The sequence below is a fragment of the Platichthys flesus genome, chromosome 11 (assembly GCF_949316205.1).
Source record: "Platichthys flesus chromosome 11, fPlaFle2.1, whole genome shotgun sequence".
Taxonomy (NCBI): domain Eukaryota; kingdom Metazoa; phylum Chordata; class Actinopteri; order Pleuronectiformes; family Pleuronectidae; genus Platichthys; species Platichthys flesus.
The window spans coordinates 994275-1020529 of NC_084955.1; the positions used below are offsets into that span (position 1 = coordinate 994275).

General features: G+C 42.4%; 2 protein-coding genes across 4 annotated transcripts; one reads left to right on the forward strand and one right to left on the reverse strand.

Annotated features, from left to right (window-relative positions):
• Positions 1–307: 307 nt before the first annotated feature.
• On the forward strand, positions 308–6459 carry LOC133964835 (uncharacterized). The gene is made up of 2 exons (XM_062399107.1): positions 308–775; positions 2841–6459. The coding sequence occupies exon 2, from the start codon at positions 3671–3673 to the stop codon at positions 5090–5092; it is 1422 nt and encodes a 473-aa protein (XP_062255091.1). The 5' UTR covers positions 308–775; positions 2841–3670; the 3' UTR covers positions 5093–6459.
• A 5822-nt stretch (positions 6460–12281) lies between these two features.
• LOC133964834 (grainyhead-like protein 2 homolog) lies at positions 12282–25304 on the reverse strand. Of its 3 annotated transcripts, none has more exons than XM_062399105.1 (15): positions 25235–25304; positions 24600–24786; positions 24060–24497; positions 23895–23947; positions 21730–21880; positions 21383–21494; positions 20040–20134; positions 16566–16724; positions 16379–16436; positions 16032–16171; positions 15889–15926; positions 14741–14826; positions 14556–14641; positions 14344–14408; positions 12282–13336 (listed from the first exon to the last, which is right to left on the reverse strand). In XM_062399105.1, the coding sequence occupies exons 1-15, from the start codon at positions 25246–25248 to the stop codon at positions 13222–13224; spliced, it is 1797 nt and encodes a 598-aa protein (XP_062255089.1). In that variant the 5' UTR covers positions 25249–25304; the 3' UTR covers positions 12282–13221. The 3 variants fall into 3 exon arrangements, with proteins under 3 accessions (XP_062255089.1, XP_062255088.1, XP_062255090.1); XM_062399104.1 differs by having other exon boundaries at positions 21628–21880; XM_062399106.1 differs by lacking the exons at positions 12282–13336; positions 14344–14408; positions 14556–14641; positions 14741–14826 and adding an exon at positions 14873–15131 and having other exon boundaries at positions 21628–21880.
• Between the last annotated feature and the right edge of the window lie 951 nt (positions 25305–26255).

Below are 26255 nucleotides of genomic sequence, written 5' to 3' on the forward strand. Positions count from 1 at the left end.
ATTGTAATGAAACTTGTGACTATTTCCATTAAATACCGTTGAGATATGAGCATCCGACATCACTCTGACTGTTCAACAAACTGACAAAATCACTCCGCATTTATGTATGGTGTTTTGTTTATATGTTGCTTGGCAACAGTCCGCTCAGTGGGAATTTATTTTTGTTGCCGGAAGCAATTTCATTCGTTTATATGATTAAATAAACAAACAAATCACAATCTATTGTCAATTATTATTATTAACAGTACATTTTACTAGTATATATTTTGCTTTATACTGTTGTATAAAGCAATATCACACTCGAGGGCGCAATGTTGTCGCTCTATATGATTGGCCGCCGGCCGGCATCGTGTGTCATGCCGGCGTCGTTTGCAAAATGCACGCACCCATAGTATATCTATAGCGCGCACGGTAGTGACGTTGAACTTCTTCGGCAGCAACAGTTATATATCCGTTGGATATCCATTTAGGAATGGATATCCGAAAATGGTTAAAAAAGAACACAGCAGAAGACATTAACCGGAGAAGGGAGGAGGATGGAGACAATGTGGGTCACGCGGCAGCCGGAACAGTTGACGTTACTTTGGCTTCTGTCAACGTCAGCTCTATAACCGTTGTGGAGGCTAGCACTAGCAACGCCAGCTCAATCCTGCCCGACTCGCTGCCTTTGCCTGCGCCGCCCTCACTCCCGGACAAGCAGCCTTCGGCTTCGACACTGCCACCCGTTGGCGGCCCGCAAGTGCCAGGGGATCTCGGATCAACACAGCCTACCCAGGTATTTCTTAAAACATATCCGACTCGCCTGTACAGTGGGGTAAAGCGGTCCTTTTGCAGCTCGTGGTTTGCTGCTAGAGAATGGCTAGAGTATTCGTGTGAGAAAGATTCAATTTTCTGCTATGCCTGCAGAAACTTTGGGTCAAATAAAAACAGCACCGATGCTTTCACCATGGCTGGCTACAACAACTGGCGCCATGGTAGAAAGGCCTGTGTGTAAAAAAGCGAAGTCTGAACTGAAGCTGGGTAGCTGGTTTGTATAGTACTGGTGCACCCCCTGTAATCTCAGATGCACCCCAAGGCATTCTGTTCTGGAACCGGGCCTTCCACTCTGACATTTGTTGACGAACAGTGTCTGATGCAGCCTCTCATTGGATGATTTACATCTCATAAAGGTAGCACAAATTTTAATGGAAATAGAGAAATAGCGGCATAAAGCATGCTAGGGGTGTGAATGAGAGCCTTGGCTAAGAGAAAATGTGTGCGTCTGTGTACAGGGGGCTTTGGAGATGTTTTTGTAGGTGGTCTGTGTATGTGTGTGAAGAATGGGATCATTACAGTGTTTGAGCTGTGTGAGAAAGAAGAAAAGAAAAGTTTGTAGTAAGTTTGAATAAGAAAAGAAAAGTTTGTAGTAAGTTTGAATATGCAGTGTTTTTGGATGTGTGTGTTGTTTCCTGGATGGGATTGAATCAATATACCTGAGATAAATATATGAGAGGACTGATAAAATATGAGCCTTGTAATATCACAATGAGCCTCTATTTAAGGGAACTTGAAACTATGAGCTGTTCTTATAAAACAGACGTAATGAAATAATGAATCTTCTTAGGAGGACTTAATTAATATAACCACACCTTTGATTCCTTCCAACTGATGCACATTTTTTCCATGTGCTGGTGTGTGTGTGATGACTGTGGACATCGCTGTGTTTCAGCTTTGTAAGAAATGCAGCAGGTGCTGGTGTTTGTGTGATCTAAAGTTAATAACAAAAGGTTTTATGATTGATTAAATATATATATACGTTATGGTTACAAACGGGAAATTTGATAACTTATAAGGACAGATATTTTGTTCTCTGTATTAGAGAAAGCAAATAGCCCCTTTCAGGGAACTATTGCATTAGTCTGTCTTCCCTTGTCTTCACAGCCCCCATCTTTCTAGTGTGTGTGTGTGTGTGTGTGTCTGTGTGTCTCTCGTGCATGAACATGACTCTGCGTGTAGAAACGTGAGGGGGATTTTCATTGTAATAACAGCCTTCTGTGAGACACAGGGAAAGAGTCACAACGTGGTTTAAAACCAATTCTTTAATGGGGTTTTTAGACAAAGCTAAAAAGGACAATTTGTTTCTTTGTTTGTTTGTGGGAAAGCGAAATTGTGCAGACAATATTAGGAAATAAAGTTGTTTGTTTGATTCAGCTAGATTTGATACATCTGTAGTTCTAAACAAAATCTTTCACTGTTTGAACTTTCTTGTTTCATTTGGTTCATAAATTCGACAATACTTAGTTAAGGGTGACCTTTGGGAACAAATTGGGTTTAATTTGACATTTTGGGCTTTAAATGCTGGATAATGATAATTTTGATAGAAGGAGAGATAGTCAGAATTTGTTTTAAGGTGATGACGTGAGGAGATTGTTTGCATTGACTAGAGAATGCAAATATGCTTTTATTAAGAGTATTAACATCTCCACTATGGGCTGATATAAAATAAGAATAACATATCTGTTTTTCCTCACTGGGTGTGACAAATGTGCAATGCACAGACGGAGAACCATTAATAAATTATTTGTTTACGAAAGGACTGTTGAGTTTTTGAATACAGCCGTGAATAAATAATTAACTATTGAGAACTTTAAAGATATTATTAGACCGAAATAAGCTAAATCATATGATGCATGGTATGAGATTATGATGGGTGTTTAAAGGAAAAAAAAAGTCTGTTGACCTAAATGCTGACAAATAAAGGGTGCAAATGTGTGCAAATCATACTGAATCGCTTGTGTTGTTGTTAAAAGGATGTAAAGATACTAAATCATTGTCTTTTTCTTTCCCTTACGATGGGTGAGAATTGAGGTGGAGAGCCGAAAAGACAGCTGGCCGTTACAGGTCACGGCCTGAGGCTTGCTGACCACTGCGTGTGCTGCTTCTATCTCCACTTTGATCAAGGCGGGTAGAGTCTATACACAAACTCTTTAACAAAAACCTGCATCTTACATATTTGTATTTGTTCTCATTTATAGTTATTATTGCTGATAACCATTTCAACCTGCTTTCATTTATAAGCTATTATAGGAGATTGATAGAGCACATTCATCTGCTTACAAGCACATGAAAAGCTACATGCTTTAGTCAGTCAAATATGAGGATTGACAACGCACTGACCAGTTAATACATTTAATTAAGTAATGGAATAGGATTATTTGGTTTAAACTCTGCTGAGAGTTGCAAATGTGAGTTTCACTGTTTGTGTTTGGTTTATTCTGATCTGAGCTATGTTGGTGATACACTATTGTTACTTTTTGATGATCTGAGATAAAATAGGTGATTGTTGTTGCAATTAAGAGCACATTTGGTGACAGTCAGTCACTTGTGGGAGCGCAGGATCTTTTTGTCAAACATTATAAGCAGATTTTGAGTTGTAATGTTACATTGATGAACTTTTTGATTCCTTTGGAGTTGGGAAGTCAACTTTATTTCTATTGGCTGCAGTAAATTAGTGGTTTTACTACATGATTTATGAATTGATTAATTTGTTGAGCTGTTGAGTGCTTGATTGATTTGTTGATTAATCAATTCCTAAAAGGGGGGAGGAGTAATCTAAAAAGCTTTAAGTAGCTTTAAATCTTAGCAATTACTTTTTAAATTTACAAAAAGGGAGCAAAAGGTAGCTGCTACTATGGGGAAAAAGGAGAATAAAAGTCCAAAAGTAATTACTCCTGTTGATGTAGTACAGAAGAATAATCCTTTAGTTAAAGGCATTGCAAAAATATCGGAAAAATGGCATGAACGCTGGGCTAATATTGAACGACCATGGCCGGTAGAGGGAACTATGAACCCAGATGTAATCAGAATAATGCGAGTACTTGTATCCACATACAAGGCAGCGCAAAAGATTGGCAAAAAGGGACGCAGAGAAAAGAAACAAGTGGAGCTTGGCATTCTCCAGTTGTTTGAAATTGAGGGACAGAAACTGATCAAAGCTGCAAACGATAAGAAAGATAGGGACATAGAAAATACCAGACAAACAGAAAGACAAATAACACTGAAGAACCAGGTAGAGGAGTTGCAGAAAGAAGGCTATCAACTATTATGCATGAAAAATGCTTTGCGCTCAAGAAAACAGTTGACACTCAATAAAATACTTCCTGTGGTCGTCCGAGGGCAGAATTTGGAGTATAGGCCTTGGCAGACTACAGATATGTCAAACATAATTGAGAAGTTACCGATTCTTCAAGATGGAGCACATTCTTGGATTTCAAAGTTGGAAGAGATTATGGTGGGAGAACAACTTGCCATGGGAGATATTAAGAGACTCTTGGCTAATCTCCTTGGAGTTCATGCTATGGGAGATATTCTACAGAAAGCAGGACTTAATCAATATGTGGGAACTGCTGTGAATGATTCTGAGCTGTTTTGTGCAAATAGAGGTCGAGTGTGTAGAGCGCTGAAAGAGACGTTTCTGACAAATGTACATCCTGACAACATTCTTATTGAACCGCTGGGACAGGAAGAAAACCCGAGAGCCTATGTTTCAAGAGCTCATCAAGTGTGGAGAAATGTCACAGGAAATGACCCTGATTTGAATCAAATGGAACAGTCAATTTTGAGAGCCAAAATACAGAAGGGGTTGCCCCTGCCAGTGAGGAGCAAACTGGCAGAGGTGGTTGGTCTGGGAAGCATGGAAAAAGGTGTTTATACAGATCATATAGCCCATCAAGTGGTGCTGTACAGGAAAAAGGAACATGACCAGAAGGAACATGACCAGAAGGAACATGACAAGGATGTTCTTAGAAAACTCAATCAAATACAACTGGTGGATAATAAGAAAATTAATAAGCAAGCTCTGGTTACACAGAATCAGGCTCCACTAGAACAATCACTACTACAATCACAGCTGAACCAGGTTCAGCTCCAATTGTTCCAGCCATCATCAGTGGTTCCAGTCATCTCCTACCAAGAGTCAGCATTTGATCAAGCACAGAACTGGAGAGGAAGGTTCGATCCAAATTTTGAACAGCATTCAGAAGAATGTTATGATTGTGGACAGTTTGCCTGTGAGTGTAACAGCTGGAGAGAATATGGAGGAGGAGAATACTGAAGAAAGTAGTTCACAAGAAAGGGGGCTACATGACCCAGCCGGAAAATGCTGGACGGTCTGCAAATGCTTGGTTGCAAGAGAAATTAGGACCAATAGGAGCAGTTCCTTTCATATTAGTGATGTGTTTCCAGGGGGGAAATGGAAAATGGGACTTATAATTTCACATTTACTTATAGAATGTTAATCTGTATTTTATGTTTTAATTTGTATCTGTTTTGTTGTGCAAAGATACTGGTTTTCTTTTCTTTCATTCTAGAACATATTGTGGGAAGATCACTGAGAGGGTGATTGATGTTCAGGGACTCAGACACTTCAAAGATGGAAAATACGGATTGACTGAAGGACTCTGGACAAAGATAAAAATATCCAGATTCAACATGTCATCAATACTACAACTGAGAGTCAATACTGCTGAGAAACGTGCAGTGTTCTTTATTTTTATGTTTTCTCCGTAGATGTAGAAGTGATATTAAAAGTGAACTATATTTACTTTGTGTGTTAATTACTTAGAAAATGATGTTTTTGGTATTGTGCAAATATACTGGGACCTCAGATGTTTTATTTTTCGTGATCTTTAAGGATAGTGGTGTTAGGCAGGGAAAGGTCCATTGAAAGCTCCAATGGGGCAGCCAGGCTGACTTTGGACATTATTTTGTTTTTATTTGCTGAGAGTTCATATGTATTTGCTTAAAGTCTTTTTCTTATGTAATTTGCTAAATTTCTAATTTCAGTAGCATGGAGTATGACGTATGGCCGCCTGGGCAGAGGGGTTGTGAGAGAATTTCCCTGTCTAGTTTGTTTGATGGATATTATAGAAAAGATAGCTGCCTGACAGGTTTTTCACTCTTACTCTTAAAAACTCCATAGCTGTTGCAATGTTGTTAAAATTATGCTGTAGACGGTTTGTTATTTTTGTAATGATCATGTACCTGTATGTTTTATTCTTTTTATTGTTTCGAGACTTTGTTTAGTCTCGAAGGGGGGTTAATGTCGTATATTCGTTAGAGTAAAACATGTGGATATATGCTTAAAAACACAAAGACATTCTCAGAGAGCCCACCAGATGTTTGTCTTATTTACTTTACCCTATGGGGGATGACCTTTGACCTAGGGAACCATCTCTTAACAGTTAATAGATGGGCTCAGAAGGAAGGTTCTTGACCAGTGTGCCTTCATGTTCGGACACAAAGATGTGCCCTTATCTAGTCAGAAATCCCATGTGGGATGCGTTATATCTGAAGTCATGGGTGGAACCAAACTCCCTATATATGTGTCCTTTCATCCCCTGCAAGTCAGACTTTCACTATTGGCTGTGTGTCTCTGGGTATCTAGATGCCCGTCCCGACCTGTAATTTCTTGTAATAAACCTTGTTACACTGAAACTACTGGGTCCTCGGAATCCTTCCTTCATCATCAACTTCTACAACATCATTGACCTCGCATCAAATATACGATAACATTCAGACCCATTTTTCTCAGATGAAAACTTTGCTAAGATCACTGTGCTCTGTCAGACTGATACTATGATTTTGTTCCTCTAATACAAGAAGGCACAGGAAACAGTCTGTTCTACCACTTACTTTCTATGAGCTGCAGGCTCCAGTAAGTAAACTGAAGGTAAATGTGAACATCAGGATGGGTCACACAAACACAAATGTGGATGTATTTATTCTGAACGCATCAGGTCATGAACTTTTTCATGTTGTAGGAGTTTGTGTTTTGGGACAGACTGTCACTTTACCAAATACACATTTCCAGGATTGTCTGTAGTTGCTGTGCACTTCTCAGATAATTTGGAAGATGACAAGACAAAGACTGGCTTTTAGGAATGCCAAACATGGTGCCAATTGTGAGGGAAAAGTACAAAATTTTGTTTTTCAGCATTTCAGAACTAAATTTGTCTGTGTACAGCTCGATGCACACACAGCACCAGTTCCATTTAAACCACTAACCCCTAACATTTATGGGGCCTGGGCACGAAAACCTTATTTTTACTAATGGGAATAGATTATAAATATATATATATATATATATATATATTTATAATTATTTAAATATAATTGGATACCAATATAACTGCAATATTATGTGTTTTTACTGGATTATAACTGATATATTTTCATGCCTCAAGGCCAGCGACAGCCAATGTCTTGAAGCATCTTGGAGGTCAAGGTCACTGTAACAAATGCATCTGCTCAAAAACACTTTAAGAAAGTCCTAAAAACTCAAACTCAAAGTAAAAAACGCCTTTTTGAATAAAAAGGTTTTTAGACCAGTCTTAAAAGAGTCCAGGGTCTGTGTTGCCCTCAGGTGGTCAGGGAGACCGTTCCATAGGCGGGCGCTGCTGAGCAAAAGGCCCGGTCGCCCATGGTGCAGAGCTTGGTGTTGGGAACCCGAAGGAGCGAGCTACTTGTAGATCTGAGGGTGCGGGTGGAGGTTTGGGGAGTGATGAGTTCTTGTAGGTAGGGAGGGGCATGTCCATTTATGCATTTATGGGTGAGGAGTAGGACTTTGTAGTCAATCCGGGTTGAGACAGGGAGCCAGTGGAGTGAGTGTAGAATTGGTGTTATGTGCTTATATTTACGGATGTTACGGTTTGAGGGAGGAGATGGACCCAGGATGCAAAGGTTATAACAAAAAGGGGATTTAATATACAAAAACGTTTTTAACAAGACAAAAACAAAACAAGAACACTAACAAAAGTAACACTGGCGCCAAGGCACACTGAGAACAAGGAATGAGGAAGCAGAAGGAGCTGGTCGAAACCGCAGGAACAAACAAACCATCTCTCTCGACGTGTGGAGAAAACAACGAGTACAACCCGACACCAGACAAAGGGAAACAGAGGCTTAAATACAGAGCAGGAAGGCCGGGGCAATTACACCAGGTGAAACACATGAGGATTGGAGAGCACAATCAAAGACAGGAAGTGAGACACCGAGAAGCTGAAACAAGACAGTGAGAGCAAGGCTACAAAATAAAACAGGAAATAGAAAACACACAGACTGAAATTAACAAACTAGAATGACAGGACACCACGGTACCCCCCCCTCAAGGACCGGATTCCAGACGGTCCATAACCGAGACGGGTGGGAGGAGGGGGGAACCGGAGGAGGGAATCCGGGAGGTGCCCAGGGTCTCAGGCCAACGGCTCCGTGGCTGAGCACAGAAGCTCGGGAGGACGGCGCCGTGGCCGATCAACGGCCGAGTTTGTAGGCACGGGAGGGCAGCACCGTGGCCGCTCAGGGAGAGAGTTATGAAGCACGGGAGGGCGGCGCCGTGGCCGCTCAGGGACAGAGTTCTGAAGCTCGGGAGGGCAGCGCCGTGGCCGCTCAATGACAGAGTTCTGAGGCTCGGAAGGGCGGTCAGGAGCCCAACACGGGAGCTCCTCGAGCAGGTGGCCCGAAGACCAGTCAGGGGCAGAGGGCAAGAGCTCCGACCTCAGCCCCGGGCGTGGGGCAGGAACTGGAGCTGGCACCGTGAGGACCTCAGACACCGGAACCAGAGTGGCGTCTGTCGGGACCCTCCGGCGCGGGACAGGGACAGGAGCAGCGAGGACCTCCAACGCCTGAAGAGGAGAGACGCCAGCCGGAAGCCTCCGGCGCTGGGCAGGGACCGGAGCAGGTGCAGCGGAGACCTCTGACGCCGAAACACAGGAGACGTCAGGTTGGAACCGCCGGCGCGGAGCAGGGACCGGGAACGCCGACGCTGTGAGAACCTCTGACGTCAGAAGAGAAGAGACGTCAGAGGAGAGCCTCCGGAGCGTAGCAGGGGCTGGAGTAGACGCCGCTGTGAGGACCCCTGACATCGGAGAAAGAGAGACATCAGACGGGAACCTTCGCCGCGGAGCAGGGACTGGAGCTGGGTGCGGAGCTGGCACCGGAGCAGGGACTGTTGCTGGGTGCGGAGCTGGCACCGCGAGGATCTCCGACGCCGAAACACAGAGGACGTCAGCCGAGAGCCTCCGGCGCGGAGCCGGGACCGGAGCCGGATGCGGAGCTGGCACCGCGAGGATCTCCGACGCCGAAACACAGAGGACGTCAGCCGAGAGCCTCCGGCGCAGAGCAGGCACAGGAGCTGAGTGCGGAGCTGGCACCGCGAGGATCTCCGACGCCGAAAAACAGAGGACGTCAGCCGAGAACCTCCGGCGCGGAGCAGGCACTGGAGCAGGGACCGGAGCTGGGTGCAGAGCTGGCACCGCGAGGATCTCCGACGCCGAAACACAGAGGACGTCAGCCGAGAGCCTCCGGCGCGGAGCAGGCACAGGAGCTGAGTGCGGAGCTGGCACCGCGAGGATCTCCGACGCCGAAAAACAGAGGACGTCAGCCGAGAACCTCCGGCGCGGAGCAGGCACTGGAGCTGGGTGCGGAGCTGGCACCGCGAGGATCTCCGATGCCGAAACACAGAGGACGTCAGCCGAGAGCCTCCGGCGCGGAGCAGGCACGGGAGCAGGGACTGGAGCCGATGCTGGAGCAGACGCCGCTGTGAGGACCAGTGACGTCGAAGAACGAGAGACATCAGCTGGGAGCCTCCGGCATGGAGCTGGGACCGGAGCAGGTGCTGGAGCAGACGCCGCTGTGAGGACCACCGACGTCGGAGAACGCGAGACATCAGCTGAGAGCCTCCGCCGTGGAGCTGGGACCGGAGCCGGTGCTGCAGCAGACACCGCTGTGAGGACCACTGACGTCGGTGAACGAGAGACATCAGCTGGGAGCCTCCGGCACGGAGCAGGGACTGGAGCCGGTGCTGCAGCAGACGCCGCTGTGAGGACCACTGACGTCGGTGAGCGAGAGACATCAGCTGGGAACCTCCGACGTGGAGCTGGGACCCGAGCAGGTGCTGGAGCAGGCGCCGCTGTGAGGACCACTGAAGTCGGAGAACGAGTGACATCAGCTGCGAGCCTTCGGCGCGGAGCAGGGGACTGCGACCCAGTCGGGACTGGAGGTGGCTGGTCCCTGTGGGCATGCTGCTTGAGGGATTGGCTTCTGCTGTGGGTCCCCCCTCTCTCACGTCCGCAACCCGCCAGAGGAAACCCCTTGAGGTTGCGGGGTCCCCAAAAAACCCCGTCGCTTCCAGCGTAAAGGACTACGGCTGGGGCTGGAGGGTGGTGCCTGCGAGCTGGCTTTAAAGATGCAGGGGCACTGATCCGACCTCTGCCACCAACCGCAGACCTCTGCTGCAGGCTGCGGGGTCCACCAAAAGCCAGGCGAGTTCCATAAAACGGGTTAGCGGATGGGACAGCATGGCTGCGCAGCTTCCTCAATCTCTCCTGCACCTCCGGGAGGTATGGCACGGTGTGGCTCACCCACGGCCGATCCTTCAGCCAGGCCTCCACCACCAAGATCTCCCTCAGGGTCTCCGCAGGGTCTGGGGATCCTTCCTCCAGCTCGTACACCAGAAACTCAAAATAATAAACTTTTTCAAAAAATAAATTAACCTCTGCTGGGTCCATGGTTTGGTCGGGTTGTTCTGTTACGGTTTGAGGGAGGAGATGGACCCAGGATGCAAAGGTTATAACAAAAAGGGGATTTAATATACAAAAACGTTTTTAACAAGACAAAAACAAAACAAGAACACTAACAAAAGTAACACTGGCGCCAAGGCACACTGAGAACAAGGAATGAGGAAGCAGAAGGAGCTGGTCGAAACCGCAGGAACAAACAAACCATCTCTCTCGACGTGTGGAGAAAACAACGAGTACAACCCGACACCAGACAAAGGGAAACAGAGGCTTAAATACAGAGCAGGAAGGCCGGGGCAATTACACCAGGTGAAACACATGAGGATTGGAGAGCACAATCAAAGACAGGAAGTGAGACACCGAGAAGCTGAAACAAGACAGTGAGAGCAAGGCTACAAAATAAAACAGGAAATAGAAAACACACAGACTGAAATTAACAAACTAGAATGACAGGACACCACAACGGACTCTCATCAGGATCCTGGCAGCGCTGTTTTGGATGTATTGCAGTTTTTTGATGTTCTTGCCAGTGATCCCAGTGAAAAGTGAATTGCAGTAGTCCAGTCTAGAGGAGATGAATGCGTGGACGTGCGTCTCTGCATCTGACAGGGTTAAAGTGGGGCGGAGTTTGGAGATGTTTTTGAGATGGTAAAAGGAGGTTTTGCACAGGTGTTTTATATGGTCATTAAAGGTCAGGTGAGGATCAAACCTAACTCCCAGATTAGTGACTGTGGAGGAGAGGGGTATGACCTGACCGTCGAAGGTGAGCTGATTTATGGAGGATGACTGAACCTGGTGTGGAGTGCCAACAAGAAGGGCTTCAGTTTTGCTACTGTTTAACTGGAGAAAGTTGCTGCTCATCCATGTCTTTATCTCCCCAAGACAGGCGGTGAGACATGAAATGGCTACAGAGGGGTTAGGGGCAGTTTTGATGTAAAGCTGTGTGTCGTCAGCATAACAGTGGAAGGACATCCTATGTTTGCTGATGACACGACCGAGGGGAAGCATGTAAATAATGAAGAGGATGGGGCCGAGGACCGACCCTTGCGGAACACCACAGGAGACAGGGAGCAGTCTGGACTTGCATCTTCCCAGTGAGACATATTCAGTTCTGCCAGAGAGGTAGGACTGAAACCACTTGAGTGCAGAGTCTGATAGTCCAACAGCGTTGTAGAGGCGCTGTAGGAGGAGAGTGTGATCCACTGTGTCAAATGCAGCAGTCAGGTCCAGGAGGATGAGGAGTGAGGGTGATCCTGCATCGGCTGTCATCAGCAGGTAATTTGTAACCCTGAGCAAAGCCGTTTCAGTGCTGTGGGCTGAACGAAATCCTGACTGAAACTTTTCAAACAAGTTGTTATGATTGAGGTGGTCCTGAAGTTGAGAAGCGACCACCTTCTCTAACACCTTGGACAGGAAGGCAAGGTTGGAAATAGGCCTGTAATTTGCTAGAACCTCCGGGTCCAGGGTGGGTTTCTTGAGAAGGGGACGGATGACAGCAACCTTGAGAGTAGGTGGGACACAGCCAGACTGAAGGGAAAGGTTAACAACCTTGGTAGAGGCATAGAACCTCGGTGCAGTATTTCTAGTTTATCTATAAAAGCCATTCAATGCCACTTAAAAAGCCTTGATAGATGGCGTCGTATTAGATAACATTAGCTGCAAAATGGAACTTAGATGCTGAATCTTTTTAATAAAACTGCAAATAATAGTTAGAAAATAGAGAAAAAGTTGACATATAAAACTATTTATTGGTTCATATAAAATACAAGACAGTGCATGACGCATGTGGAGGATGGAAAAACTGTGGGTGGATCAGATGGAAACAGGGACAGAGCCATTAAGACTGAAGCTCTGATGTCTCACAGTCGTCTTGGACAAGGTTGTGTATAGCTACAAGATCTCATAAACATGTGTGCACCCTCTTCGGTGAGAGAAAAAGCAATGAACATAACACACAGTGGGATTTAAACAATTTTACAGCATCCTACAACCTCGTTCCCTTATGATACCTGATGTAATTTAAGGACTGTGAGAGATCAGCATGTAATCACAACCTGGGAAAACCCTCTTTTCACTGGCAGCAAATGGAAAGAAAACTAATCAACATATATAAGAATAAAAAAAGGATTATTAGAAAGACGGACAACCAATAAAGATTATATTTCACTTTCAGGACAAGTTGAGAAATAATTATGAACATATAAAACAATAAGCTGTTACCTTAAACAGCTGACTTTCAGCAAATAATAAACCTGCTTGGGTCAAGTCATTAAAAAGCTCCCTGTTGTTAATTTAAAAACAACTGTCCTCTTCCTGTGAAACTACAGCAAATTGGCTGGATGGATGATTTATGGTGATCTCATCTCAGTCACAGACCGACAAGAAGTGTCAGGAAGTGTAGATAGTGAACACGTGTAAAGGAAAGATCAAAAGATTCTTCCCACCTAAAAACAGATCCATGAGTTTTTAATAGTCAACCTGTCTTTTTACTGCAGGTTGTCGACACGCACTCCAGCAGGTGAAGAGTGCAGAAACGTTTGTTACCATGATGACAGCGCTGTCATCTAACACTTTTATCACTATTCACAATTATTACACATGGCATGGCTTCACCGAACACTGATACCCTCTTTCTGACTGATGAGTACAGAGCTGTGACAAGCAACCGTCAGATCTCAGACAGAGTCACCCGCAAAGAGTCTGCTGAGCTTTCGATGGCCAGGGTAAAGGTGTCCTCGTTGGAATAATGTTGGATGATGTTGTCATCCATGTTCACTAGGACCCTGAGGAAGACAGCACACACATTAACATATCTTGGTTGATTCTTAGAGTCAGTCATATTGATAAGGTGACTCCAGGGTTGATGCTGTCAGATATTCTAATTATCTATTAAAATCAAGAATATCGGCTGTGGCTAAGGAGGTAGAGCATGTCATCCAATACCCCCCCATTATACAGGAGAAACTGAACCATAGTATGACTCAAACTGGCCCTGATGGCTGTGCAAGCAGTGTGTTAGTGATAGAGAAAGTGTTGAACATGGATGCACTGTAGAAATGTGTGTGTGAATGGCAAACTGTAATGTAAAGTGATTTGAGTGGTCACCATAACTAGAAAAGTGCTGTATAAATAAAGACCAACTGGATGGATCGACACCAAAATTTCCACATTCATGGTTCTTAGATGATGTACCGGAGACATTTTGGGGATCCTTTGAATATTTTCTTGCGCCCCCTCTAGTTAGTGGCTTAAAATGAAATGTCTCAACAATGATTGATATTTATACCAGTTACCAGGGCATTACACACATGAAATTCCAAACCAAGGACCATGTCTCTGTGACATCGATCACATCCCATGCAGCAAGTTTTGGTTTAACGTTGCGAAGTTATTATGACATACATAAATACATAATAACCTAGTTGGGCTGCGCCTACCTACACTTGGATTGCTTTGCAGACAGGCATTTGTCTTACATTGGCTTGTTGTCAATTTGATCATTATATTTGCTAACGTTTTTTAATTAAGTACCTGGAAATTGAATTTGTTTTGTGTTTGAATGGATCAAATGAATTACTTTAATTACATTGCCCCTGTGACTTCATCATGGTATTGCTACAAGAAATGTGAAAGTCCTCATCGTTCAAACATTATATCGTCTGAGAGGATAACGAAGAGGATGAACAAGACTACTACTTAGCATCAGCGTGTGAGCATTCATAGTGACCATGTTAGCAGGCTGAGTTAGCACTGCAGACTGTTCGTGGTGTTTCTGGGCAGTTTTACTCACCCTTTCTTGCTTTTTTGGTAAACTTTGGCCCTCTTGTCAACAGGCAGTGCATATTTCTCTGAAATCTGTGAAGTAACAAAGTTGAACTATTTAATAAAATATATTAGTTTTCCAAAAATAAGATAATCCTACAATAAACACAATAGATCTAATGTTTACAACATTCTATGCTGCAGTTAAAACCTCATGACAGTACAACTTTTAATACTCACTGCCTCAATCAGTGCATTGAGGGTTGGGGTGTGCAGCATTAAGGCATCAAACACTTCATCACACTCCTTCCTCACATACAGGAGGACTAATAGGGTATAGGGTAAACAAGACAAAAAAATATTTTAGTAGGAGTTATATTTTTTACTAAAATGCATCAAAAACTTTGAGAACGCAAAAGACAAACCTTTCCTTCCATGGTCTACTCTGCACTTCTTAGGGGGACAGACGGCCTCCTCAGCAACACAGGAAATCCTCTTCACCACAACACTCCTGAGATGTGTACATAAACATACACATACCATTTAAAGTCACACTATTTCACGTTTGTTGAGCAGCATCATTAAGTGGATATAAATCTGGCTGATGGTGATAGTAATGGTGGATCCTGTATCGTGTTGGCATGTGATAGTGATGGTGGACCAAGATCAAGGTGGCAGCAGATGGTGGATCCTGTATCGTGTTGGCATGTGATAGTGATGGTGGACCAAGATCAAGGTGGCAGCGGATGGTGGATCCTGATGGCGGTAGGGGATCATGATGTTGTCTATAGTGGCATCTGATCGTGATGGTTGATCCTGATCGTGGTGGATACAATATTTCTCCTCAGATACTCGACCATTACTGACAATAATCCATCAATTTTCAATGCTGCAAATACCCTTATCTTTCTGATGTTCTCCTCTACACTTTACATCTATTACACTTCTGTCCGTCCTGGTAGAGGGATGTACATGTGGCATTTTTACCCTGTTAAAAGGGTTTTTCTTAGTCGTTTTTCCTTACTCTTGTTGAGGGTTAACGGCAGAGTATTTGTGAGTATGAGCTATACAAATCAAATTTGATTGATTTATTCGATCGATAAAGATGGACGACATGACAACTCCCCAAAAGTGATGCTAAATAATCTTGATGGCCCTACAGCTACCTTCTTCTGATAACTGTCTGAAGAGCCATAGGTGCTTGTGTGTGACAGTGTTGTAAAGTGTGATTCACTTCTCACAAGTTACATGGTGTAAGAACAGGTGTTTTGCGGACAGTGGAAAGGAGAGATGGCCTTTTCGCCCCATTACAAGTCAACGTGTATCTGTATTATTCTGAACCTGTTATTTTAAAGGTAAATTAGCTGATCTCCTCCTCTGTTCATCAGATGTGAAATAGAGAAAAGTAATTGTCCCCTATCACAATTTTTTAAACCATGCAAAGCATACAGAGACTGCGGAGAAGGATCATAAAAATAAAACATTGTTATACAGGTTTCTCATGGGTCAGTGAAGTGCAACACAGGAACATTTAGAGAAAACCAGTGTAAATAACAGCACTGATGATACTCACCCATCTCTGTCAACCTCCTCTGTGTTAAAAGCAAATACCTGCAAATAGCGGAAAACCCATTATGAATCACACTGCACCAGAACATTTCCTGTGGTGTGTGTGTATGTGTGTGAGAGAAAGAGACACATAAAGGGTTACCTCACCTGCCCTGCTCTTTGCAGGTTTCCAAAGTGGAGGTCAGGAATGAAGAGGACAGGCTGGGCCTCCAGGTCGGTCATAGCTTTGAATAGTGTGCAGTCAGTCCTCTTAATGTTAGAGGTTGGCCCCGAGCTGCCATTTTTCCCTAAAGCCCAGAGAGTGTGAATTCAGCAACTGTTGCCGGGCAACAAGTCCAAGTAAAGGCACCATCAGGTTTGATTTCACTGACTGTCCTCTCTACTCCATTCAATTTCATGATTTCCCAGAAAGGGCTTTACAACCTCATTTAGTCAAAATTCAAATCAAGCTGGGTGACTAATCATCAATAAACATAATGAAATTTTTTTTTTACCTTTCACCCTCTTTCTCAGATGTTTCTTCTCCTCATCACGAAGCTTCCTCTCAGCACCCTGCAAAACAACAGCGGCTTACAATTACATAAAGTGCAGACTGCTTACAAAGAGTTAAAGTAAAGAATTGAACCATTCTCTAATCATTGACCAGACCAGGCAGTGGACTGTGCCGGCAGCCTTCCACACCTTGTCACAGAAAACCTTGATCTCGGAGAAGGCCCTGTGGATGGGTCTGCTGCTGCAGCTGTTGTAGCTGTAGGTGTCGATCTGGATGATCAGAGGCATCCCCTTCACGCCCTTCTGCGAGGAGAAGTCTGTGCTCAGACAGTTCACAGAGACAAAGACCTGAGAAACAAATATAAGACAGAGGGCTTCATTTCTGGAGGGCCTTTGATTACAAGCAGTGGAAGAGATGTGTATCACACAGTGATCATGTATTGGTGTTGGGAATCAATGCACCTCTCATATCTGCATAATTGGATGGATTGCACTGTTGGCACACAATTGGCCTATTGGATAATTGCATGAATGCATGAGTGGACACATGCTCCTAGTAAATTGCACAGTAAGTTAATATATAGCTTATAGCAATGAACGCATATCACATACAATCTTTGTAAAGGCCATATTCACAAATCACAATTTGCCTCATAGGGTTTAACAATCTGTATAAGGTGGGATTTCCTCTGCCCTTAACACTCAACTAGAGTATGGAAAACTACCAAAAACAAAAATCCTTTTAACATGGAGGAGAATAACAGAAACCGCTGAGTGGGTCACAAGTGAGGGATCCCTGTCTATGGATGGACAGAAGGGCAATAGATGTTGCGTTTAACAGAGCACATCAACAAGGTAAGAATATATAAAACACTCATGAGAAACGACAGTGTTTAACATAAATTGAGAAGCATATACATTTTTAAATAGTTTAAATAAACAAATAAACAATGGAACATGAACATACATGAGATCATCTGTCTGGGTACATCTGACAACTTTTTTTTTTTTTAAATACATTCATTTACAAAGGTTTCTCAAAGTTACCCATGATGGTAGGATACAAAATATTATTGCATTACACTTCTGTCTATATTATCTGAAACCTTAAATTACATTACAAGTTCATCACAAGTAAAGAATAAAAAAGTGATGTCATTGTCTGAATGAGATGTATTGTGGGAGCTCTGATCTTCTCCCAATAGCAGTTGGTGTATTACAGTTGATATTGAAAAGGTATCACTCTTTTTTCTAACAACTAAAACCAATTATTCACCTCATATCAGCTGATGTACAATTTTAAAACCCGTTGTTGTGAAACTTGACCTGACTCATAAAATGTGCAGTGACAAGTTAAAGGGTCATAGACTCTTGAGTCACAACAGCAGCAGCCCCAGAATTAACTCTAAGCTGAGAGAACTCCACCAATTCTCAACACATTACTTCTGGAAAATGTTTTACATGCCGACATACAAGCTTGAAATTTGGAAATATGGAAATATGGACTGAGAGGAAAGTGTAACTGTGTTACTGAACCAACTGAAATGCCAGTGGTTTAATATTCTTCCTGACCTAATGAAGCAGAGTGGAGCTGCTGAGAAATTGAATTTCAAAATCACAAACAAGTATTTAACCACTTCACACTGTAAAGTTTACACATTGAAGCAGATGTGTTCTGTTTTTCAGGGAAAAACAACCCTTGAAATAACATGACAAAGCCCAAAGAACACGGTTTAAATATATTTGAAACATGATAGACATGTATTAAAAATACTTCAACCATGTCAACACCAATTATTAATGTATCAAGATCATTTTAATGAATGAACCTTGAAACCTTTCACGAGCACATATGGTTATTCTCACATTTTAAATTACATAATGGATACAAAAGAGTGATGACAATGTTTTTTTTTTATTTTAAGTTCATGTAAACCTAAATTAATCCTCCAGTTAAACAGGATCAACCGCCTGAGCAACAGGTCGGTGAAGACAGATAACGGTAGAGATTCCTCGCCTTGGCACAATAGCGATTTTCCCACTACGCAAGCACCGACATCATCATGTTGGAACCTGCAGTGAAGAGGGCTGATCGCTGGGAAGGCCTAGAGCACAATCAAGCCTCAAACACACCTCCTCAAATCCACACCTCCACAGACCCAAGCCATTTAAAAATCTCAGCAAGTGGTAAAAGCATTGCTACAAGTCAGTGTGTGGGTATGTGTGTGTGTGTGTGTGTAACTGTGTGTGTGTGTGTGTTCATGTTCATGAGGGCAGAGGGAGGTGACTGTTTTATGTTCTCCGCTCAACCAGGCACAAACAAAAAAACAAAAACAGAGAGGTCCTGCAGGAAGTGGCTCATCTCCTCCATCAATACATCTCACACTAATTTACAGTGAGGGTGATGACTGTTGCCTGGCAACAGCAAAGCCATGCCAAAACAAATGATTGGGATAAAAAATGAATATGTCAACCAATTGGATTCTGATTTAATAATAATGGAAATCAAAATGTCTCTGTGGCACAGAGAGAGAAGGGAAGTGACAGTGCAGACATGTGAGCCTGCACACCTCCTCACAATAACAAACATGTTAACATTGAGCCCTAGTTCTGTGTTAGTCTGTATGGCTAAGAGAGGCCTGATAGAGATCATCTTGACTATCAGTGGTAAATACTGTGATAAAGACTCTAATTTGGTACACTTACAGACCAAATCATAAGTTTATATGTTTACATCCAAACCTTAGAGTGTGAGTATGCGGTCACTTGTTAACAAGAAAGAGGCTAATGAGAATGAGAATGTTTTACAGATATTGGTACACACATCTTGCAGGTATTCTAGTACTGGTAAAAAGTAATGGAAAGTCACTAATATTCATACTATGGGGGAATTGAAGGGCTGTACTAAATTGTTTAGTAGTGCAGAAACTAAATACAAAACCTTAATATCAAAGATGATAACCATATAGAGGGTCAGTTGAAAAAATGAAATTGAATTTCTAATTGGAAGTGCTAGATGTGTTTTTTGGATTTGACCCCATGTTAGAGTCAATACTGACCAGTCTCTCTGTCTGACACTGCCACCAGCATGCTTCACCACAGGGAGGCTATAAGCCAGGTGATGAACAGTACGTGGTGTTCACCAGACATATTTATTTTCCATACATTCTCCGAGTTCTTTAACTCCCGCATACAATGTGTGACTGAAGAGGTGTGGCTTTGGTGCTCATCCATTCAGCATGTTCTTCCATCTCTGCTCTGATAAATTGGGTCGAAAAACGATTGGGTCCTTCTTGTCCTCACTTAGGCTGGATGATCAACTCAAGGAAGAGTTCTGGTGTTTCCAAACTTCTTCAATTTACTAATTATTATGATAATTGTTCTTTTGAGAACGCTCAGAGCCTTAGAAATGATTTATACTTCATAGCTTGCCATTATTTTAATCGCAAATTTCGACAGAGATATCCTTGGACTTCATTGCTTGGGATGCACCTCGCCATAATTTGGAGCGCCACAGCAAATAAGCAAGAGATAGATAAATCATATATTTCAGTTTTTTTTGTATACATTTAACTTAGTCATTATGGGTTATCCAGTGAAGATTAAAACATGTTTTTTTAATAACAGTACAATCTCACAATTCTTCTTTTGCTTGTTATTTACCTTGGCTTCGTCACTGACGTCCCATGTGAAAGAGACAGCATTGTAGGCAATTTCCTCCACATTCCCAATTGTACTGAAACTCTCCATGTAGTCAGCTGCATGAGAAGTGAAGATTAGAGGAAACACTTTTGGGTTCAGGGAAGTTTGGTGTCAAACCTTATGACATGGCAGGACACAAGCAATGATAAAAACAATATATAAGGACATTATTCAAAATCCCACTTAACTAAAAGTATTCAAATATTGAAGCAACTATACTTCAATTGTCAAAAATAATCATTTTGATTCTGCTGAGAATATATATGATTGTAATACTGCTTTATCAATGCAGTTTTACTGAATGTGAAGGTTTTCCATAATATAGTACTACATACAAATATAGTAGTACACACATTCATCTATATTAATACAGGCTACTTTGGATACAGTTGACTAGTTTAGTCCAAATTACTTTCCAAGAGAGGAATCTGAAACGTGCTTTTTTAAGTATCACAGGGTCAAGCTTACAAATGATATGTGAGGAAACTATGGCTCTAAAATGTATGTTGTGGTGCAGTATTTCCTTCCAAAATGTACTGGGATGGAGGTGTAAAGTAGTATAAATTTGAAATACTGATTTCAGATAATAATCTGGCATTTTCTCCCAGAATAACTATGCCAACAAATTGACATTCTAACGCTAGATACAGATTCCCATAATGCCTTTGCCATTTCCTCTCAACCTCTGTTCATGTTGAAATTAACTTGCCACAGACAAAGTCACCAATGTGAAATCTGTGGTTCATTCCTTAGAGTATGAAACCACAGGTTGAGGCCTGTCTCTTGCTGAGAGGACATGGCCTTCCTCCAGGCCCCAGCCTACTACTCCAGTTAAAAGCTATGCAAATGCAGACCTACTGACTCCCTTGACACTGAGCTAGGAGGATTGAGTAGTGACAGTTATTCAAATTATGTAGGGTTACACTTCAGGATATGCAGCCTTCCTGTGGAGTTTCCACCTGCATAGTCTATTTTCACACCTGGTTCTGTGCAGTTTAGGTGTCAAAATATCTATATCTGAGTAATCTATATCTGGGCACATATTTGTCCTCGCCTCTCCAAGTACAAATGTTATACCGAAACAAGTCCCTCTCACCAAAAACACAATTTTGCAGGGGCATTGTGGCTGCACCCTGAGCTTATCACCACCAAAGACAGAGATTTGTCTGAAGAAACTAAAAAATATTTGTTTTCCTTTAACAAAATGATATGTCTGCAGCCAGACCATTCTCCAGCAAAGACACAGTGCTGTACAGATCGGTCTGTGGGAGACTATCCTGTCAGCACGACAGCAATCATCTTACCAATGTCCAGGACCCTCTGTTTGGCAGTGTGCTGACGGGAATGCCAGTATTTCCAATTCTTCAGCTGATCGTCTCTGCACTTGTCTTCCCCAAAGACAACCATGATAACACTCTGCGGTGCAGGATAAAGGATCATTAGGCCAAAAATCTAAAAGAAATATAACATTTCTAAGCAGGACATGGTTTCACGCTAACCATAAAGAAGCTAACAGAAATATACCTCTACACTGTCTCCCCTCCCTCACCTGTACAATACTGTCCCACTGTTGCTCAGAGCCTCCCATGGTGCATTGCTCACTACTGCATGGGCTCCCATCAGGCCCCTGTGAGGGTGAAGGTCGACTCACCCGCACTTTGCCTCTGTGCTGGCGTTGGGTTGAACTGAAGGCGATCTCAGACAGGGTCAGAGCATAGAACTGTCCCCGATTCAGGTAAGCCATGGGTCCCTCTCCCTGCCGCAGCGACATGCTGGCCTCGAGACTGTACTGGAAACTGTCACTGTAAGAACACAAGCATGTGTGGAACCATATGACAACCCATCATTAAGATGCACATCTGGAACATCTCCACAGATAAAATAATAAATAAAATAATTGACAAGAATGCAATTAAAATTGGGAATAAACGTTATCACCTTTAATAAGAAATAAAAAGTACACAAATACATTTTTTAAGATTTAGCCCAAGTACGGTTCTATATTTATCTAATTATCAAACAATTAATACGTCTTAAAACACAGATCTGACATTTTATCACCAGTGGACAGGATAATGTCAGGTTAACCATATATGTATATATTCATATCAGAATAATTTATCAATGACTACACAATCAAGCTGGTAGAACTGTTTTTTGACAAAGCCTGGAACAGCTCATTAACATAAGTAGAAATATTGCACTGCGGTTGGATACGTTACCCAAACAGTGCAGTTACCAGCTACATTTAAAAAAAAAGTCCAGATTCAAATAAAGGTCACTGTGACCTTTACCTTTGACATCTAATTAGTTAATGTTTAAATTCAAGTCACAACTGATCAATATGGAAACTTCCTCAAGGCGGTCTTGAGATATCACATTCAAGAGGCCAAAAACGTGTTTGGTGAGGCCAACATGACCTTTGCCTACCAAAATCTACTCAGTTAATCCAAAATTTGAGAAATTCCTGAGATATCACTTTCAAAAGGCAAAACACATGTACCAGTGACAGTGATCTTTAACTACGAATATCTAATCAAATCATCAATGAGTTCAAATAAATTTAGCCAGATGAAATAAAATGAAATTCCCTATAGGCCATGCTGATATCGCACATTCACAGGAACGTGACGTAGTCGTGACCTTGACCTTTCGACCCCCAAGCACCCAAATCCATCCCAAGTGAATGTTTGCACCAAAATGAAAGGAGATTACCTCGAGAGTGGTGCAGTATATGTACGTACGGATAGACAATCCCAAAACATAATGTGTCCGGGTCAGTGGCTGTGTCCAGTGTGGAGGCCTGAAAAAACTGCTAAAAATCTACATGGACAGTTGTGATTGTATGTACGAGTATGCTTTCATGATGGCTGTGTTGAACAGGAGGAAGAGGTTACATTTCATATACGTCATTTCAGCAAAGACCAAATTATGTTTTTTTACCCAGTATGAGTTTACAGATTTGTCTGATGACAATGTTTGGGTGTGTGTCAGTGCAAGAGAGAAATAGAGTGAGCAGATTCATGAGGGAGTCGGATAATTAATGCTTTGTGACAGCTACTATGAAAAGATTTCACCCATTTCAAAAAAATTGAAATCATTATGTCACTGTCAGTGTAGATACTGATAATGTATGGGCACTGAGATAGTAAAAATATGTTTGATTCATGTCCATGTTCTATCCATGTCCATTATTAGTCCCCAAAGGACTTTTTATTCTTATTCAATGTTTTAAAGCAAAGGACAAGATGGTGAATATCCCATTGACATTTAAAGGTCTTCCATATTAGTTTGATGATAAGTTGCAGACAACGAGCAGATGAAACTGTAGTGGGTCAGAGGATACCTGCTGACTGGCCTGTCCATATGTGGCCAAAAAGGCTATTTGTATTCACACAGTAAAAAAAATGTGGACACATGTGTCCTAGACCACGTTCGAATGGCATCTGAGTGATCGGATCTCAGGACTTATTTGGGGGATTTGAGACCTGAACTTATCACTTGTGATTGGAACATGCAGGTCAAATGTTGACAACAAGTCTGACAGGGGTCTTTGAATGAGTGTGCGAAATACACAGTGGTGTTCTGGGGGAGTCCCCCCCCCCCCAGCCAGTGCTCCTGTGTTATGCATAGAGGAAGGCAGAGGAAGCCGTATTTATCGCATTGTATTATTTTCACGGAACTTGACAAAAATAGTGATTATAGTGGATTACCTTCTTATCTTTTAATATTTACGTATCAGAGTGTTCTGTGAGCCTACAGACAAAATGTTAATAATTTGGACTTCCAGTTTCTTCATGTTGAAATTTAACTTACCCAGATCCACTACAGTGGAATTCATCAGGTCCTGAGGGACTTCTCTGGTACATCTGTAAGAGAAGAAGATATACACTACGTTTCATGAGGAAAACAGTAAACGACGACACATCAAGCAAAAAGTACAAATAATGTAAAGCAAGACATAATATCACCTCCACTCACCTCTCCTTCCACAGCTTCCTCATATGTGCTATCTGGAGTGCTTCTCTGTTCATCTTTCAAGTATCCAGACGAGGAAAAATCATAGCAGCTCTGTTTGTAAACCATCTCTCTCTGCTCTCCGGTCTCTGCTGGATAGGAACCTCCACAGGAGGACTCTCCCATAGGCTTCTGTCCCTCTGTCTTGACAAGAGCAAAATATACCCCACCTTCACTTTTACCATCTCCTCCTGTAATGCCTCCTGTAAGCCCAGTAGAGTCGTACTTGGAGCCCTGGTGTTCTATAGTGGTGCTGTTGTTTAGAGAGAGGTTGACAGGCATGCATCTAAGAGCCTGAAGACGCTGATCTAGTATTTCCAAGTTACCACAGTTATTGGGCCCAAGAGCAGAGGGGTCTGCAGGTTTTACACAACTGGCTGCAAGTCTCCTCTCCCTAGGAACCTGACAAGGTTATAGCAGATACAAAAAAATAGGATCATAAACAAATCATTATGCACTATGTGCATTATGCTGTTATTTTATGTAACGTAACTTTTTTCTCACCTTGTAGTAGTCATAGAGCAGTCCCAGAGCAGCTGTGCTGTCCTCGTCTCCGTTGATGCTCATCATTGCCTTAGTGGCAGCAGACAGAGGGTTCTCCAGGTAGCCCCTCCATACCTCATCATCACCGCTAAACACCCTGCCCGAGGTCGTTGACGCTTCGTTTGGTACTACCAGCACCAGCCGTTTACTGAGAGGACAGCAGAACAAAGGGAAGAGACAATAAGACATGTTGTCACTACTCATTCCCCGAAGCCTCTTCTGCCAAGCCATGCAGTCTGCCCCAGGCTGTTTCTCACCAAACCTCCATCTAATTGTCTGCTGCATGTGAAGTGTGTTTATATAAGGTCACTGAATAACAACTGCTTGCATTAATCACATTTAAATAACAGAAAAATGAAAGTGAGTCACAATAAATAAATAAGATCAATAAGTAAATAAGTCATTTATAAGTTATTCGTCGGCACAGATAAGACAAGCTCTCAGTCCCAGAAAGGCACTGTTTTTAATATGCAGAGTGAAGTCAAAGCTTAGTACCTGTAGCATCACCATTATATTAATCAAGTAAACTCTGTTTTTATGATGCATTTAGGGCATTTTATCTCTCACGGAGCAACTGTTGAGTGTTTGTGTCTTACCTGTCCATGTCCATGCTGCCTCCCCACGCTCCACTGTTGTCTGAGACTCACTGGAGAAACTGGACTTTCTAGTTGGAGCAGGTGAGTTCGTGTGGGACACTCAGGAAACAGGGCCCAAAGGAGGCGGGTCGTATTTAACGTCTCGGTTCAAACAGCCAATGAAATCATTCAGTGAAATCATTACGCAACTAAATATAGTCGAGTACCATGGATGAATGTGTTGTCAAAAAAGTTGTTAAATTAAAGAGAAGGGAACACCGGAACCTGAAAAAGCGGCGCGAACAACAAAATAAAAGTGTCCTTGCTGATTGGTTTAATGTTTCTACACAGATGGCATTGACAGGAGGAGGCGTGACCTGACAGGGTTTTTCTTGTTTATTGACGTAAACACACTTACGAACACATACGGCATCCTCCTGAAAACATATCATTGTCATTTTGTGAAAATTACTCATTTCTTATACGAAAGAAAAAGTTAAAACAAAACATTATAAGGGAGATGATAATCATTTATTGTGTGTATTGTACTTTATCAAGTATTTCCCCCAAATTCTGAGGGGATATAGATACATTTTAAGTTTATGGTTATTATTGAAAAAAATTCAGATAGATGTTGTAAATTAATACAAATTAGGCAAATATTAGAGGTGTTCTGAAGCACTCAGATATACAATGTTCATAAACAAAACCATAACTTTGAGTACTGGTATTAATCTGATGAAACTTTAAAAATCAGCAGATAAAACGAGGGAAATGTTGAAAAGAAAATGCTACAATTTAGTTTCTGTCTTTACCAACTGAGTTTATATAACATGTCAAGGAAGCAGGAAAGTATAGAAAGAATACATCTATAATCAGGTTTTACAAGAACAGCAATGTAACTTACTTTGACTGAAAGTGGTGCATTTATCAGAGACAAAGTGACGTTTACTGATATGAATAGCTACATTCCATTCATCTCATTTGATGATGAGACTGTGTCTATGATTAGTTTTTATATCACAGGCTAAATCTCATTTCT